The sequence below is a fragment of the Cornus florida genome, unplaced genomic scaffold (assembly GCF_030987335.1).
Source record: "Cornus florida cultivar Cherokee Brave unplaced genomic scaffold, ASM3098733v1 CherokeeBrave_3.0.0_Hap2_Chr02, whole genome shotgun sequence".
Classification (NCBI taxonomy): Eukaryota; Viridiplantae; Streptophyta; class Magnoliopsida; order Cornales; family Cornaceae; genus Cornus; species Cornus florida.
The window spans coordinates 19,190,498-19,206,215 of record NW_026775572.1 but is presented as its reverse complement, the minus strand read 5'-3'; the positions used below and the strand labels follow the sequence as shown (position 1 = coordinate 19,206,215).

Sequence of the window (15,718 nt, the reverse complement as noted above, 5' to 3'; positions counted from 1 at the left end):
TACCCAAAAAGAAAAGAAAAGAATGATCCACATTACATTACAGTATACAATGATTAGAAATTACGATGACATCGTTTGATTGTTTCATACTACAATTCCCCTCTTTCCCCTTTGCCAGTTTAACAAACGCTTAGAAGAATTTGCAAAAAATAAAAGGGAAAAAGAATAGATTATAACAATGAAGGAGCCTGGTCCGGATTAATGAAGGAAGCAACCCTATTCATCAGGGTCCCAGCCTTTTCACAAGTTGGGTTGAATAAATGGAAAACATGATCCTCCCCTTCTGTCTCCATAAACTCGACCACACCACACCACTCACTCTTCCTCAATGCCTCATAGTAGGTCAAACCCCTCTGTCTCAAGTGGTCTTTCTCTGCAGTGCAAACCAACACCTTGGTGCACCCCAAGGTCGAAAACAAACTAGGATTGGCAGCTGGATTTAGCCTTGGGTCATCACACCCACTAGTTTCTGGGCAAATAAACATCCACAGTTTGTCAGGTTTACCATTCCCAAAGAAGGGATGTACCAAAACAATTCCAACAAGCTTCAGACCAAACCCTAATCCATCAACACCAGCTCGGACGGCCATATCATGGGCAATATTTGCTCCAGCACTGTCACCAGCCAAGAAAGCTCGCCCAAAATCCGCATGGTCATTTAGCCAGGGTTCGGGGCCTAGGCCATTAACATGCAGAGCCACCCATTGCATGACTGTCCACGAGTCATCATAGCAAGCAGGGATTGGATGCTCTGGGGCTAACCTGTAGTCAATGGACACTGCTATAGCATTTGCTTCAGCAACTAGAGAGTTGAGATAGTTATGGTAGAGAGAAGAGAAGGGTGATTGGATTGAGAAAGCACCACCATGGATGTATATGAGGAGAGGGAGTTTGTGAGCTGAGTGGGTGGTTTTGGGGAGGAAGAGGCGCACGGATACATTGGTTTCCGGTGATATGACGATGTCCTTGGACTGAACGCCGGTCTTGGGGTCATCAGACGGTGTGACGGTGTCCGTGTCCATAAATCTCTCAACATGACCATCTTCATATACTCGGAATAGAGGGTGAAAATCATGGACTACTTCACTCTTGCTTGAATCCATTGCTCCGAAGAAGACTGATCACATAAAAAGTTAATCCATGATGTTTTGTCCTCGGATTTATGTTTTGAGAGAAATATATTGAATGCTAGAGGAATGAGTTAGGTCAGGATGCACTCTCTACCAGCAAAGCTCTGTCTAAATGTTTTTGTAACTGAATACTACTCAACTAGAATTAGGTCAGAATAGAGGACTGAACTCTACCAGCAATGTTCTGTCTATTTATTTATTTTGGTCTAAATTATAATACTTTCCAATTTAAGTACACAAAAGGTATAGAACAAAATTAGGTCAATATTTCCCAAATCAAACATCGAACATCAAACATCAATTTCAAATATTTAACAAAAATTAAATAACATCAATTCATACAATATATCAATTCATTTTTATTAACTTTATTGAACTAAAGATTATTCATGGTCGAAAAGATTATTTCATCAAATGCGTAATTCAAACCAAAAATAGAATAAAATCGAACTAGAGATGAAATTACCCGAAACAACCAAACCAAAGGTTGGTGTACAAGCCGAAGTGAATTGCACCTGATTTGAATGCTTTTAAGGGGAGCGAAATGAAGTGGTGAAAGTATTCAACGATGGGTTTGAGAGAAAACTCAAGGAATCAATCTGAGAGAAAGTCGATATCTGTAGAGAGAGAGAGAGAGAGTGTATGTGCACCATGAAGTGGTGAAGACGCGAATTGGACTCTTCTTTTTGTTATTGTTTTGAAGTGACTCCTCTGCTGAGATCATAAATCAAAACGACATCGTTACAAAGATTCTAAGTACAAGACAGATCCGGACCTCTCCGATTCAATCCGATAACAGGATGTGACGGGTTTCACGATAACCTCGGATTCACGGCCAGATTCAGTCTCGGGGGGTCATCATCCGACCCACTACTAGTCGGACACATAAACTTGTACATTTCATTAACTTCCTTGCAACCAAAAAATGTTTGAACCAAAAGAAGTCCCACAAGCTCCACCCCATGCAATTCATCACTAACTCCTGCCGGTATGACAACCTCGTTGGCAATGTTCGCTCCGGCAACATTGAAAATCGGCATGATTGTTGAGCCATGGCTCGGGACCTAGTCCATTAGAATGGGACACTACCCATTTGAATGCCGTCCAAGTGTCCATGAATCTTCGCGTGGAGGGTGTTCCGGTGCTAATCTGTAGTCCACGGAGACAGCGACTATGTTGGCTTCCGCAACGAGAGAGTTGACGAAGTTGTGGAAGATGGGAGAGGAGGCAGAATCCGCCGCCATGGATGTAGACTAGGAGAGGGAGTTTGTGATCTGGGTTGGTGTTTGTGGGATGTAGACAAGGACGGAGACGCCTGTTTCGGCTGAAATTACCAAGTCTTTTGACCGCCGGACACCGCCAGTACTGTTGGGGTGGTGGCCATCTTTGTATACCCCGAAGTAGCGGAATTCACAGCCACCTCTGGATTTGCTGAATCCATTGCAAAAACAATTCGGATGAGGAAGAATTATAAGAATATCTGAAGGATGTGAAGACAATGGGAGGTTACTGTTTGTGCTTGAATTCATTATGTGTATACATGCATGTATATTGACTAGCAAGTCAAGGACACTTTTCTTTTTTCTTTTTTAAAGACATACCGGCAAGTCTTCCACCATTTTCCTGCAAATCTGTAGCAAATTTCCTGAAAAGATACAAACAATTGTTGTTTTATCTGCTTTGACTAGTTCAATGTCACGAGTCATAACTAGGGAAAAAATGTGGTGAGTCATGATTGTGAAGTGTTGAAAGAATAATGCAAAACACAGCTCTGACAAGTTGGAAGAACTTATACCACATGAAACGCAAATCTTAATATTTTTGGCCTATTTTAATTAGGGGCTTAAGAATTTTAAGTCACATAATCCTTATCAACAAGTGTCATTCTCATACTCCGAACGCGCTCCCGCTCTCGCGCTCCGCTAGTATTCTCGCTCAAATTCTCCCTGCTCATGACTTAATTCTTCCGCTCTCACTGTCGCTTTATGTAATTTAGCTTAAGATATCTACATGTGGAGATTAATTGTGTAAACCTTGTATACTTAAATGGGCAACGGGTTCAGGGCCTTGGCCATTAGCATGCAGAGCCACCCATTGCATGACTGTCCACGAGTCATCATAGCAAGCAGGGATTGGGTGCTCTGGGGCTAACCTGTAGTCAATGGACACCGCTACAACGTTTGCTTCGGCAACTAGAGAGTTGAGATAGTTATGGTAGGGAGAAGCAAAGGGTGATAGGACTGAGAAATAACCACCATGGATGTATATGAGGAGAGGGAGTTTGTGAGCTGAGTGGGTGATTTTGGGGAGGAAGAGGCTGGCGGATACATTAGTTTCCAGTGATATGATGATGTCCTTGGATTGAACACCGGTCTTGGGGTCATCAGAAGGTGGGACAATATCCGCGACCATAAATCTCTCAACACGACCATCCTTATATACTCGAAACAGAGGGTGAAAATCATGGACCACTTCACTCTTGCTCGAATCCATTGCTTCAAAGAAGACCGATCACACAAAAAAATTAATCCATGATGTTTTGTCCTCAATTTTATGTTTTCAAAGAAAAAAGATTGAATTGTAGAAGAATGAGTTAGGCCAGGATGCACATTCTACTAGCAAAGCTCTGTAATATTTTGTAAATGAATACTACCGAGCTAGAATTAGGTCAGAATGAAGGGCTGAACTCGATAAACTACCAGCAAAGATGTGTCTAATTTGTTGTACTAAATACTATCTAATAGACTAGTAGAAAACACTAGGTCCCCACTCCCCAGTAATTGCTTCAATTTTCAAATTATTACTTGTATGAAGACAAAGAAGTCCATTATTATTACTACCTCCATCCCACAAAAAAGATGTCCTGTGACATTTTTTTTTTTGCGACAGAGAGACTATTATTATTATTATTATTATTTGGAAGTTAAAGTAGTCCATTATTTGCAGTAGTGTTTCATGTGAGCTTCACAGTTGCTAAAGGTGATTGTGATTTCTCTATTCACTTTAATCCTACCGATCACAAATACTCAAATGTCAGGTCTACGAAGAGGTGATTGAAAATGGGCTACATCAATGGAAAAGATCCCTCATACCCATCAAGCTCCCCAACCTAAAAAATTTAACTAGCATGGTGAAAATTCAATTAAAAAAAAAAAATGAACCTAATACTGGAATTCTATAATCCTTATGGCTAGATTTAAACCCTTCTTTTTGGAAAAAGAAATCTTGCACCTTCATTGGTGTTCTCTAAAAGGGAGAACAATCCTAAAGTTCAAATTTATTCTTGTCTAAATTATAATATTTCCCAATTGAAATACACCAAAAGAATATATCAATACCTTTCTGTTAACTTTATTTAACTAAAGATTATTCATGCTGGAAAAGATTATTCAATTTAAGAACTAATTCCAACCAAAAAGAAAATAAAATCAAACTAGAGATGAAATTACCAGAACCAAACCAAAGATTGTGTACGTACCGAAGTAATTTGCACCAGTATCACACCTGAATCGAATGCTTCTAAGGAGAGAGAAGCTCTAAACGAAAATCAATAACGAAATGAAATGGTGGATGTATTCAATGATGGGTTTGAGAGAAAGCTCAGAGACACAGATACAGAGGTAGGAGCGCGTGAGGAGGCGAATTGGGCTCTTATTACTACATCGACGACTTCTCCTCCTTCATATTATTTGGAAAAAGCAAAAGACAAAACAAAACAAAAGAATTGTCAAAATATAACAACTCAAATATTATATCATTACAGATGGACCGATGATGTACAAACGAAGGGGTTAGTTGTAGAAGTAAGTCGGGCTTGTATCTCATGAAAAGTCTAAAAATTTGAATTTTTTAAAGTCATGCACAAGAAAAAAAAAATTTAAATTTTATCAAATTCATGCACGTGAGATTAAGGGTAACCATTTATGTTGGCGGATTGTATTCGTGTCATATTAAAATATAAATATTATGTTAAATGGGTCGACACGGCTATTATTCGTGTCAAGAAATCCTGGTACGAACACGATTATTACACAGGTAATACGATACGATACATGTAACTTATTTAATAAATAAGTCAAAACTTAACACGGCACGAAACAATATGATAAGATACCTTTAAGTTATTTCTGACCTAAACACGATACGTTTATTCAACACATTTAGTTAAACGGGTCATTTTTAATATGAACACGATACGTTTACGTGACACGTTTAATTATTCGGGTTATAAACGGGTTTAATGGTCAAACACGAATACGACATATTTAATTACCATGTCAATTCGGATTGACACGATTACGCCAAACCCAAACCCACTTATCACGAACACGATTTGTAGCAAGAAGATTTGGTTGGAATAAAACCCTATTTTAAAAATAAAAAATAAAAATAAAAAAAATAAAAAAAAAAGTTAATTTCACTGACACCCCATCAGGTTTGGCCAAATATCACCATCAAACATCTTTCGAAATTAACTATCACTCAGACCATCTCCAATGCAAAATGCCATTTTTGCATACCAAATTTATATTTTGAGAGGAGTTACAATGTCAAAATGCTATATTTTAGCAATTCTGCTCCAATGGTGCATTTCATCCAAAATACTATTTGTTGACACAACAATCATTATTTTTCAACTACCATTCCCAACCACAATTTTCAACAACCATTTTTTTTTTTTTTTTTTTTTTGAGTGTTTGTATTTTATTTAGCTTATTTGTCTTATTATAAAATAACAGATAAAAACACTGACATATATATATATATATACAAGCACAACTAACATATATATATACAAAAGCACACCATGCGAGAAAGAAGAGAAAAGGAAGAGAGCAATAGCATATTTGACAATAGCTATATGTTGTGCTATATTTGGCACAATATTTGGCAAAATTATATTTTGACAGCTCATTTGACATGCCATTGGAGAGCTCATTTTAAACCCACATGCTATATTTTGAAAATAGAAGCCCAAATAACATCCCATTGAAGTTGCTCTCAAATCCCAATTTCCTTTTCGGTTACTTTTTCAGTTTAAAATGTGCAAAATGACAATTTTATCCCTATTTTTTAAATCTATTTTAATCCAAAATATCAAAATCCTAAAATGACCAAATTGCCCTCATTTATTACTTTGTACACTCTTCATCTCACTCTTTTACTGCCAATTTGCAGTCTCTCTGTATACATACATAAATACATACATATATATAATATAATATTATATTTATTTATAAATATATATATATATATATATATATTTATATATATTTATTTAGCAAACACAATAATCGTCTGAGATTGTGAATTTTGATCTCGAACGATGCAAGTGCCGTCATAAATTCCTTTATTTCTTTTACTTATCATCTCTCCAGAACCCCAATTAACCAAAACTTGAAGCCTTATATATATATATTATTGTGCAATGAGACTTTTCGATGGGTCTCGGTTGGATCAGAACGTAGCTTTGGTTTCGGTTGGACATCTATTTACCTAGCAAGGAGCTTTGGTTTTGTCTGTCTCACCGATTTGGGTCTTTTGAAATTTACGAATTTTGAGTCTATTAAAGCTCACCGATTTAGGTATATTGAAGCTCACCGATTTTGAGTCTGTTGAAGCTCGCCGATTTTGGGTCTAACTGAGACTCCTCTCTTGTCGATAGTAATGAAGAAGAAGAAAATAAAATAAAATAAAAAGAAAAAAAGAAAAAGATATATATATCATCATGCACACCAACCAAATAATTATTATAAATTTATAATTTTTTATCATGTACATCAACCAAGTTTCTCCTCATTATATATATAAAAATAATTTTTAAAAAATAATTATAAATTGGTTGGTGTACATAATGAGAAATATATAAATATATATATACGCTAGATAAAACCAGGTTCAATGCACGTAATTATAACTTAAATCATATTTTGAGATAGTAAAATAGCTCAAATGATAAATAAAATTAATTTGGAAATCAAATGGTGAAAGAAAATTTTAAAATGAAATTAAAAATAATTGATGGTAACTTGCAGATAAAAGTGCTAAATTAATTTGGTTTATATATTTTTATAATTTTAGAGCAAAATAAGTTCAAAACTTTAAGTTATCATTCATCATCCGAGCACTATTTGACTATTGATGTGGTAATCTTGTGGGCAGGTGTAAGACACTGGCAGGCTACCACACTGGGCGAATTACGGGCGCACAATCTCACATTGTCTGGTAAGGAAAATGTGAAGTACTTATATGTGGTGGTATTATTTCCAATATGAGACTTAGAGTAAAACACAAGAGCAAAACCGCACTGTTGGGATCATCTGATGGAGGCCATCTTTGAGTAGCGGAATTCATGGCCACCTCTGAATTTGCTGAATCCATTGCAAAAACAATTCGGATGAGGAAGAATTATATGAACATCTGGAGAATGTGAATACAATGGGAGGTTATACAGTTTGTGCTTGAATTAATTGTGTGTATAACTAGTTATCTGCTTTGACTAGTTCAATGTCACGAGTCATAACTAGGGAAAAAATGTAGTGAGTCATGATTGTGAAATGTTAGAAAGAATAATGCTAAACACAGCTCTGACTAGTTGGAAGAACTTATACCACATGAAACGCAAATCTTAATATTTTTGGCCTATTTTAATTTGCGGCTTAAGATGACCTACTTGTGGAGACTAATCGTGTAAACCTTTTATGCTTAAATGGGCAACAGTATGACTGAAACGTATCTCAATTTCTGACCGTTCAATTTCTTATTTGCTCCTGATTATTCAGGTTTTTAGTCCAATAAATACAAATGAATATATATATATATATATGAAAAAAGAAGAAGGTAAAACACAAAATCTCATTAAAAAGTTCAGTTAGTTAGGTCAATCTATCTTTAATGGTGCATTTCCAGGTTTGCAAAGATTTGTCATGTCACTCCTGCAATATGAAGCTAGTAGCATAATAGAAAGGTCCAAGTATGAAAAATGCCTAGTGCTAACCAAACCAGTTGTGTTAGAATGTGTTTGGGTGTCCACGGATTATTTGAATAGCTTCAGTACATTACATATTTTTGATTTTGGTACCCATCAATCACAACAACAAAAACCATTACCCAAAAAAGAAAAATCCACATTACATTACAGTATATAATTAATAGAAATTACAACAACTTATTCCCCTGCCCCCCTCCTCTCTCTTTTTTGCAGGTTTAACAGAAGCTTAGAAATAAATGAATAAATAAATAAATAATTTAAGAGAACAGATTATGACAAAGAAGGGGGCTGGTCCTGATTAATGAAGGAAGCCACCCTATTCATCAGGGTCCCAGCCTTTTCACAAGTTGGGTTGAACAAATGGAAGACATGATCCTCCCCTTCTGTCTCCATAATCTCAACCACACCACACCACTCACTCTTCTTCAATGCCTCATAGTAGGTCAAGCCCCTCTGTCTCAAGTTGTCTTTCTCCGCAGTGCAAACCAGCACCTTGGTGCACCCCAACCTCGACAACACACTAGAATTGGCAGCTGGATTTAGCCTTGGGTCATCGCACCCACTAGTTTCTGGGCAAATAAACATCCACAGTTTGTCAGGTTCGTCATTCCCAAAGAAGGGATGTAACAAAACCATACCAACAAGCTTCACACCAATATTTGCTCCATCAACACCAGCTCGGATGGCCATATCATGGGCAATATTTGCTCCACCACTGTCACCAGCCAAGAAAACCCGCCCAAAGTCTGCGTGGTCATTAAGCCAGGGTTCAGGGCCTTGGCCATTAGCATGCAGAGCCACCCATTGCATGACCGTCCACGAATCATCATAGCAAGCAGGGATTGGGTGCTCTGGGGCTAACCTGTAGTCAATGGACACGGCTACAACGTTTGCTTCGGCAACTAGAGAGTTGAGATAGTTATGGAAGAGAGAAGCAAAGGGTGATAGGACTGAGAAAGCACCACCATGGATGTATATGAGGAGAGGGAGTTTGTGAGCTGAGTGGGTGGTTTTGGGGAGGAAGAGGCGGGCGGATACATTAGTTTCCGGTGATATGATGATGTCCTTGGATTGAACACCGGTCTTGGGGTCATCAGAAGGTGGGACAATATCCGCATCCATAAATCTCTCAACACGACCATCTTTATATACTCGAAACAGAGGGTGAAAATCATGGACCACTTCACTCTTGCTTGAACCCATTGCTTCAAAGAAGACTGATCGCACAAAAATAAAAAAAATTAATCCGTGATGTTTTGTCCTCAATTTTATGTTTTCAAATAAAAAAGATTGAATTGTAGAGGAATGAGTTAGGCCAGGATGCACATTCTACTAGCAAAGCTCTGTACTAATTTGTAAATGAATACTACCGAGCTAGAATTAGGTCAGAATGGAGGGCTGAACTCGATAAACTACCAGCAAAGATGTGTCTAATTTGTTGTACTAAATACTATCTAACAGACAAGTAGAAAACACTAGGTCCCCACTCCCCAGCAATTGCTTCAATTTTCAAATTATTAATTGTATGAGTACAAAGAAGTCCATTATTATTATTATTATTATTTTCGAAGTTAAAGTAGTCCATTATTTGAAGTAGTGGTTCATGTGAGCTTCAAATTTGCTAAATGTGATTGTGATTTATCTATTCACTTTAATCCTACTGATCACAAATACTCAAATGACAGGTCTATGAAGAAGGTGATTGAAAATGAGCTACATCAATGGAAAAGATCCCTCATACCCATCAAGCCCCCCAACCTAAAAATTTTAACTAGCATGGTGAAAATTCAATTTAAAAAAATATATATATGAACCTAATACTGGAATTCTAGAATCCTTAGTCAAACTGCCTGTTTTCTCAAAAAAATAAATAAATTCATCATGGCTAGATTTAAACCCTTCTTTTTGGAAAAAGAAATCTTGCACCTTCATTGGTGAATTCTTAAAGGGAGGACAATCCTAAAGTTCAAATTTATTCTTGTCTAAATTATAATATTTCCCAATTGAAATACACCAAAAGAATATATCAATACCTTTCTGTTAACTTTATTGAACTAAAGATTATTCCTGCTGGAAAAGATTATTCCATCAAAGAACTAATTCCAACCAAAAAGAAAATCAAATCAAACTAGAGATGAAATTACCTGAACCAAACCAAAGATTTGTGTACAAACCGAAGTAATTTGCACCAGTATCACACCTGAATCGAATGCTTCTAAGGAGAGAGAAGCTCTAAACGAAAATCAATAGCGAAATGAAATTGTGGATGTATTCAATGATGGGGTTGAGAGAAAGCTCAGAGTGGGCTCTTTTTTTTCCTCTTGTGGGGTAGACTTATCCTTCTTCATATTATTTGGAAAAAACAAAAAACAAAACTAAAGAAAAGAATTGTCAAAATATAACAACTCAAATTTTATGTCATTTACCGATAATGTACAAACCAAGGGGTTATTTGTAGAAGTAAAGTCGGGGCTTGCGTCTCATTTGTATCTTGTAAAGCGTTGGAAAGTCTAAAAATTTGAATTTTTTAAAGTAGCCCACGTGAATGAAAATTAAATTTTATCAAATTCACGAGAGTAGGGGTGTGATAATTCGTATCGTATTAAAGTATGAGTATTCAGTTAAATAAGTCGACATGATTATTATTCGTGTCAAACAATTTGGACATGAACACGACACGATTATTACATAAGTAATATGATACGGTACGCGTACCCTGTTTAATAAATGAGTCAAGACTTAATACGGCACGAAACAATACGACAAGACACGTTTAAGTCATTTCTGACATGAACACGATACATTTATTCAACACATTTAACTAAACAGGTCATTTTTAATACGAACGCAATACGTTTACGTGACACGTTTAGTTATTCGGATTATAAATGGGTTGACAGATCAAACATGAATACGACATATTTAATTATCGTGTCAATTCGGATCGACAAAATTACGCCAAACCCAATCCCACTTATCACGAACACGATTTGTAACATGAAGATTTGGTTGGAATAAAGCTCTTTCTATTTTATTTTTTTAAATGTTAATTTCACTGATACTTCTTTAGGTTTGATCAAATATCACCCTCAAACATCTTTTTAAATTAACTATCATTCAGACCCCAATTTCCTTTTCTGTTACTTTTTCCATTAAAAATGTGCAAAATAACAATTTTATCCCTTTTTTTTAATCTATTTTAATCTAAAATATCAAAATCCTAAAATGACCAAATTACCGTCATTTACAGCCGTATCTCTCTACACACACACACACACACACACATATATATATAATATAAATTTATAAAATATTATATATATCGTATAAATATATATATATATAATATAAATATAAATATATAGATTTAGCAAACACAATAATCGTCCGAGATTGCGAATTTCGATCTCAAACTTTGCAGGTGCGGTTATAAAGCCCTTTATTTCTTCTACTTATCATCTTCTCCATAATCCCCAATTGACCAAACTTCAAGCCTTATATATATATATATATATATATATATATAAGGTTGCAATGAGACTTTTTGATAGGTCTTGGTTGGATCAGAACGTAGTTTTGGTTTTAGTTGGACATCTATTTACTCATTAAGGAGTTGTGGTTTTGTCTATTTCACCGATTTAGGTCTTTTGAAATTTACGGATTTTGAGTCTATTGAAACTCACCGATTTGGGTATGTTGAAGTTCACCGATTTTGAATCTGTTGAAGCTCGCCGATTTTGGGTCTAACTAAGGCCAAAATCTAATCTTGCGAGCAGTAACGAAGAAGAAGAAAATAAAGTAAAATAAAAAAAGAAAAAGATATATATATATATATATAAAGAAGAAAAGGATGAGAAATCGGGTTGGTGTACATGAATATATATTTAATTAAAGAATGATTATAAATTTATAATAATTATTTGGTTGGTGTACATGGTGGGAAATATATAATTATTTGGTTGGGAAATAATTATTTGTTTTTTTCCCACCATGTACACCAACCAATTTATAATATTTTTTTCCCATCATGTACACCAACCAATTTATAATATTTTTAAAAAATTATTTTATATACATATATTTATATATATATATATAAAGAATAATTTTAAATTTATATAATGAAGGTCAAATGGTATTTAAGTCATTTCAATCATTTTTTAAGTCAATAGATAGTTGAAGGGTAGCAATATTATTTTACATGCAAAAAGGTATCTGACATATTTAAAAAATAACTTTTGAAATGTAAATGAAAAACAATAATTATTTTTTAACGTAATATTTAGCCAAATTTGAAAGAATGTCCCTAACCCTAAAAAAAAAATGGCATTGAAATACACAGCACAAAGAAAATAAAGTAAAATAAAAAAAGAAAAAGATATATATATATATATATATATATATATATATATATATATATATATAAAAGAAGAAAAGGATGAGAAATCGGGTTGGTGTACATGATTATATATTTAACTAAAGAATGATTATAAATTTATAATAATTATTTGGTTGGTGTACATGTATATATATATATATTTCTCACCATGTACCCCAACCAATTTATATATTTCCCACCATGTACACCAACCAATTTATAATATTTTTTTCCCATCATGTACACCAACCAATATGTAATATTTTTTAAAAATTATTTTATATATATATATAAAGAATAATTTTAAATTTATATAATGAAGATCAAATGGTATTTAAGTCATTTCAATCATTTTTTAAGTCAATAGATAGTTGAAGGGTAGCAATATTATTTTACGTGCAAAAAGGCATCTGACACACTTAATAACTTTTAAAGTGTAAATGAAAAACTATAATTATTTTTCAATGTAATATTTAGCCAAATTTGAAAGAATGTCCCTAACCCTAAAAAAAAAATATGGCATTGAAATACACAGCACAACTATAACCATCAAAATCCTTTATTTTATATTGTTAAATCAATAAACAAAAACTTTATTCCAACTCTATAATGCAAACAAAAAACTTTATTCCTACTCTATAATGCAAACAAAATACTTTATTCCAACTCTATAATGCCAAAAAAAAAAAAAAAAACGAGCGATGGGGACCTCCCAACCATTACATTATGACTAGTCCTTGTTCAAGAAAGAAGCCAACCGGTTGAGTAGGGTCACAGCCTTGTCACAAGACTGGTTGAACAAATGAAACCCATGTCCCTCCCCTTCCGTCTCCATACTCTCCAACTCACCACCCCACCCACTCTTCTTTAATGCCTCATAATAACCCCATCCCCTATCCCTCAAAAAATCTTTCTCTGCAATACAAAACAACACCCTCCTGCACCCGAGTCTCGGCAGCCTCGGATCCACAGCCGGGTTCAGTCTCGGGTCGTCATCCGACCCGCTACTACTCGGACACATAAACTGGTACATTTTATCAGCTTCCTTAGTTCCAAAAAATGGTTGTACCAAAAGAAGCCCCACAATCTTCACCCCATTCAATTCATCACCAACTCCGGCCCGTATGACAACCTCGTTGGCAATGTTAGCTCCGGCACTCTCTCCGGCGACGAAGACGCGTTGAAAATTGGCGTGACTGTTGAGCCATGGCTCCGGACCCTGTCCGCTAGAATGGGACACTACCCATTTGAGTGCTGCCCATGAATCTTCGTGTGCAATCGGAAGATGGTGTTCCGGTGCTAATCTGTAGTCGACGGAGACAGCGACGACTTTGGCTTCGGCCACCAGGGAGTTGACGAAGTTGTGGAAGGTGGGAGAGGAGGCGGAGCCGAGGCAGAATCCGCCGCCGTGGATGTAGACTAGGAGAGGGAATTTGTGATCTGGGTTGGTGGTTTGTGGGATGTAGACACGGACGGAGACGCCTGTTTCGGGTGAAATTACGATGTCTTTTGATCTGACACCGCCGGCGTTGGGATCATCGGACGGCGGAGCAAACTCAGGTGCTTTGAATCTTTCGATTCGGCCATCGTTGTGTACCCGAAAGAAGGGAGAGAAATCATGGGTTATTGTGTCGCTACACTTGTTGTCTATCGGGAATTGGAATCGGGGAGACGACTCCATTGTGTGTGTTTGTGTGCGTGAGAGAGAGTTCCCAGGTTTTGTGAGGTAAAGAAGAATGTAGTTGAAATGTTGCGGGTGGGTAATTATTATAGGAACCACAAGTACTATTTATACGACTTTTCAAACTAATTTAATTTAATGTTGCATCGCAAGAAGACCGCAACATTTGGAATCAGACTTTTTCTAGAACAAATGCACACGTGTGAGAATTCTATTGGGTCTTTTTTGTCATACACCATGAAAAATATTTTGAGACAATGAAGCATTTCCACACATCCTGCCTAAAACAATTCCAATTTTTTTTTTTATTCTATAATTTTATTTATCATGATAAAGTATGTGAATGGTGTGCTATAAATGGTCAGGTCACAACTGCAAATTAGTGATATTTTGAGTAACTAAATTTGGAAATCTAAAGTTTTAAAAAGTAAAGTTTGACAAAATATATAAAAACCACTTTGAAGTGGATTTTATTATTATTATTATAATATTTGAATGATAATTAATTGTGCAGTCCTTAAAAGAACTAACCTTTAATAGAATTGTAATATATAAACTTTTTCAAAGTTAAACACAAAAACGCTAGTTAGAAGATAAGTTGAGACTCTAATACTTTCACAAGTATTTGGATGGGAATAATATAAAATATGACTGAGTGCTAATTGTAATTGCATGTGCGACTGTTTCTGTAGCACTCTTAATTAGTTTGGATTCTTACCTGTTAGTTAATTAAATATAAACTTATAAGATAAAAGCGTCATTTTAATTATTTAATTTCTTTTAAGTTGATCCGTATATATATATATAAATACGTATATATATACATCTCAATATCATTCTCACGATGGATTATGATTATTTTCTTTTTTATCTTTTTTTTTTTTTAATGGATTCTTTTATTTCTTATTTATTCATATATTATTTCTATATTTTGAATCTAAAATCAAACATTATTATGGAGAATATATATATATATATATATATATATATATATATATATACACCACATATTATAAAGAGTGGGGCCAGGTGAGGGAATGACCCTAGGCCTACATTGGCTCTATCACGAATGATGATATTCCCTATCTCAAATGCAAAATTATATGTTATATATAATGTATGAACGACACTTTATACCAAATTAAATAACTTTTTCCATAGAAAAATCTAATAGATCTATTTTTATTAATTTTATTTGGTGATAATCATCTTTAAATAATTTAATTTGGATGAGAAGTTTGTAATTATATACAAAAGAAAAGAATATGAACATGGAATGTTTTGTAATTGATGAGAGATTGGGATGAGAAAAGAAAAAGAAAAGAAGATGAACATAAAAAGTTTTTAAATCTAAGGAAAATTTTAATTTCTATATTAAAAAAAAAAACCTAAAAAAATAAATAATAATACTCAGGATTGGTATCATGAAAATAAATTCATGATATCTATATATCATTTTCTATGAATTTATAGTGATTATTTATCTCAACTCATATATGACTGAAAGATGCCGATCTAATATATATATATATATGTTT

At 34.8% G+C, this 15,718-nt stretch overlaps 4 protein-coding genes across 6 annotated transcripts; all 4 read right to left on the bottom strand.

Annotated features, from left to right (window-relative positions):
- Window positions 1-14: 14 nt before the first annotated feature.
- Window positions 15-4,797, bottom strand: LOC132294060 (probable carboxylesterase 5). Of its 2 annotated transcripts, XM_059791781.1 has the most exons (4): window positions 4,609-4,795; window positions 2,732-2,775; window positions 1,597-2,561; window positions 15-1,117 (listed from the first exon to the last, which is right to left on the bottom strand). In XM_059791781.1, the coding sequence occupies exon 4, from the start codon at window positions 1,101-1,103 to the stop codon at window positions 171-173; it is 933 nt and encodes a 310-aa protein (XP_059647764.1). In that variant the 5' UTR covers window positions 1,104-1,117; window positions 1,597-2,561; window positions 2,732-2,775; window positions 4,609-4,795; the 3' UTR covers window positions 15-170. The 2 variants fall into 2 exon arrangements, with proteins under 2 accessions (XP_059647764.1, XP_059647765.1); XM_059791782.1 differs by lacking the exons at window positions 1,597-2,561; window positions 2,732-2,775 and having other exon boundaries at window positions 4,609-4,797.
- On the bottom strand, window positions 2,782-3,881 carry LOC132294061 (probable carboxylesterase 5). Its single transcript, XM_059791783.1, has one exon. It carries the CDS (start codon window positions 3,621-3,623, stop codon window positions 3,150-3,152), a length of 474 nt encoding a protein of 157 aa, XP_059647766.1. The 5' UTR covers window positions 3,624-3,881; the 3' UTR covers window positions 2,782-3,149.
- Window positions 4,798-8,236: 3,439 nt separating the features above from the next.
- On the bottom strand, window positions 8,237-10,448 carry LOC132294059 (probable carboxylesterase 5). Of its 2 annotated transcripts, none has more exons than XM_059791779.1 (2): window positions 10,266-10,448; window positions 8,237-9,338 (listed from the first exon to the last, which is right to left on the bottom strand). In XM_059791779.1, exon 2 carries the CDS (start codon window positions 9,322-9,324, stop codon window positions 8,392-8,394), a length of 933 nt encoding a protein of 310 aa, XP_059647762.1. In that variant the 5' UTR covers window positions 9,325-9,338; window positions 10,266-10,448; the 3' UTR covers window positions 8,237-8,391. The 2 variants fall into 2 exon arrangements, with proteins under 2 accessions (XP_059647762.1, XP_059647763.1); XM_059791780.1 differs by lacking the exon at window positions 10,266-10,448 and adding an exon at window positions 10,155-10,241.
- A 2,594-nt stretch (window positions 10,449-13,042) lies between these two features.
- On the bottom strand, window positions 13,043-14,286 carry LOC132294058 (probable carboxylesterase 12). The gene has a single exon (XM_059791777.1). The coding sequence runs from the start codon at window positions 14,178-14,180 to the stop codon at window positions 13,230-13,232; it is 951 nt and encodes a 316-aa protein (XP_059647760.1). The 5' UTR covers window positions 14,181-14,286; the 3' UTR covers window positions 13,043-13,229.
- Between the last annotated feature and the right edge of the window lie 1,432 nt (window positions 14,287-15,718).

Bases quoted from the DNA above. Each gene is read 5' to 3' on its own strand.
- LOC132294060 (XM_059791782.1), bottom strand. From the start codon at position 1,103: ATGGATTCAAGCAAGAGTGAAGTAGTCCATGATTTTCACCCTCTATTC.
- LOC132294058 (XM_059791777.1), bottom strand. From the start codon at position 14,180: ATGGAGTCGTCTCCCCGATTCCAATTCCCGATAGACAACAAGTGTAGC.
- LOC132294061 (XM_059791783.1), bottom strand. From the start codon at position 3,623: ATGGATTCGAGCAAGAGTGAAGTGGTCCATGATTTTCACCCTCTGTTT.
- LOC132294059 (XM_059791779.1), bottom strand. From the start codon at position 9,324: ATGGGTTCAAGCAAGAGTGAAGTGGTCCATGATTTTCACCCTCTGTTT.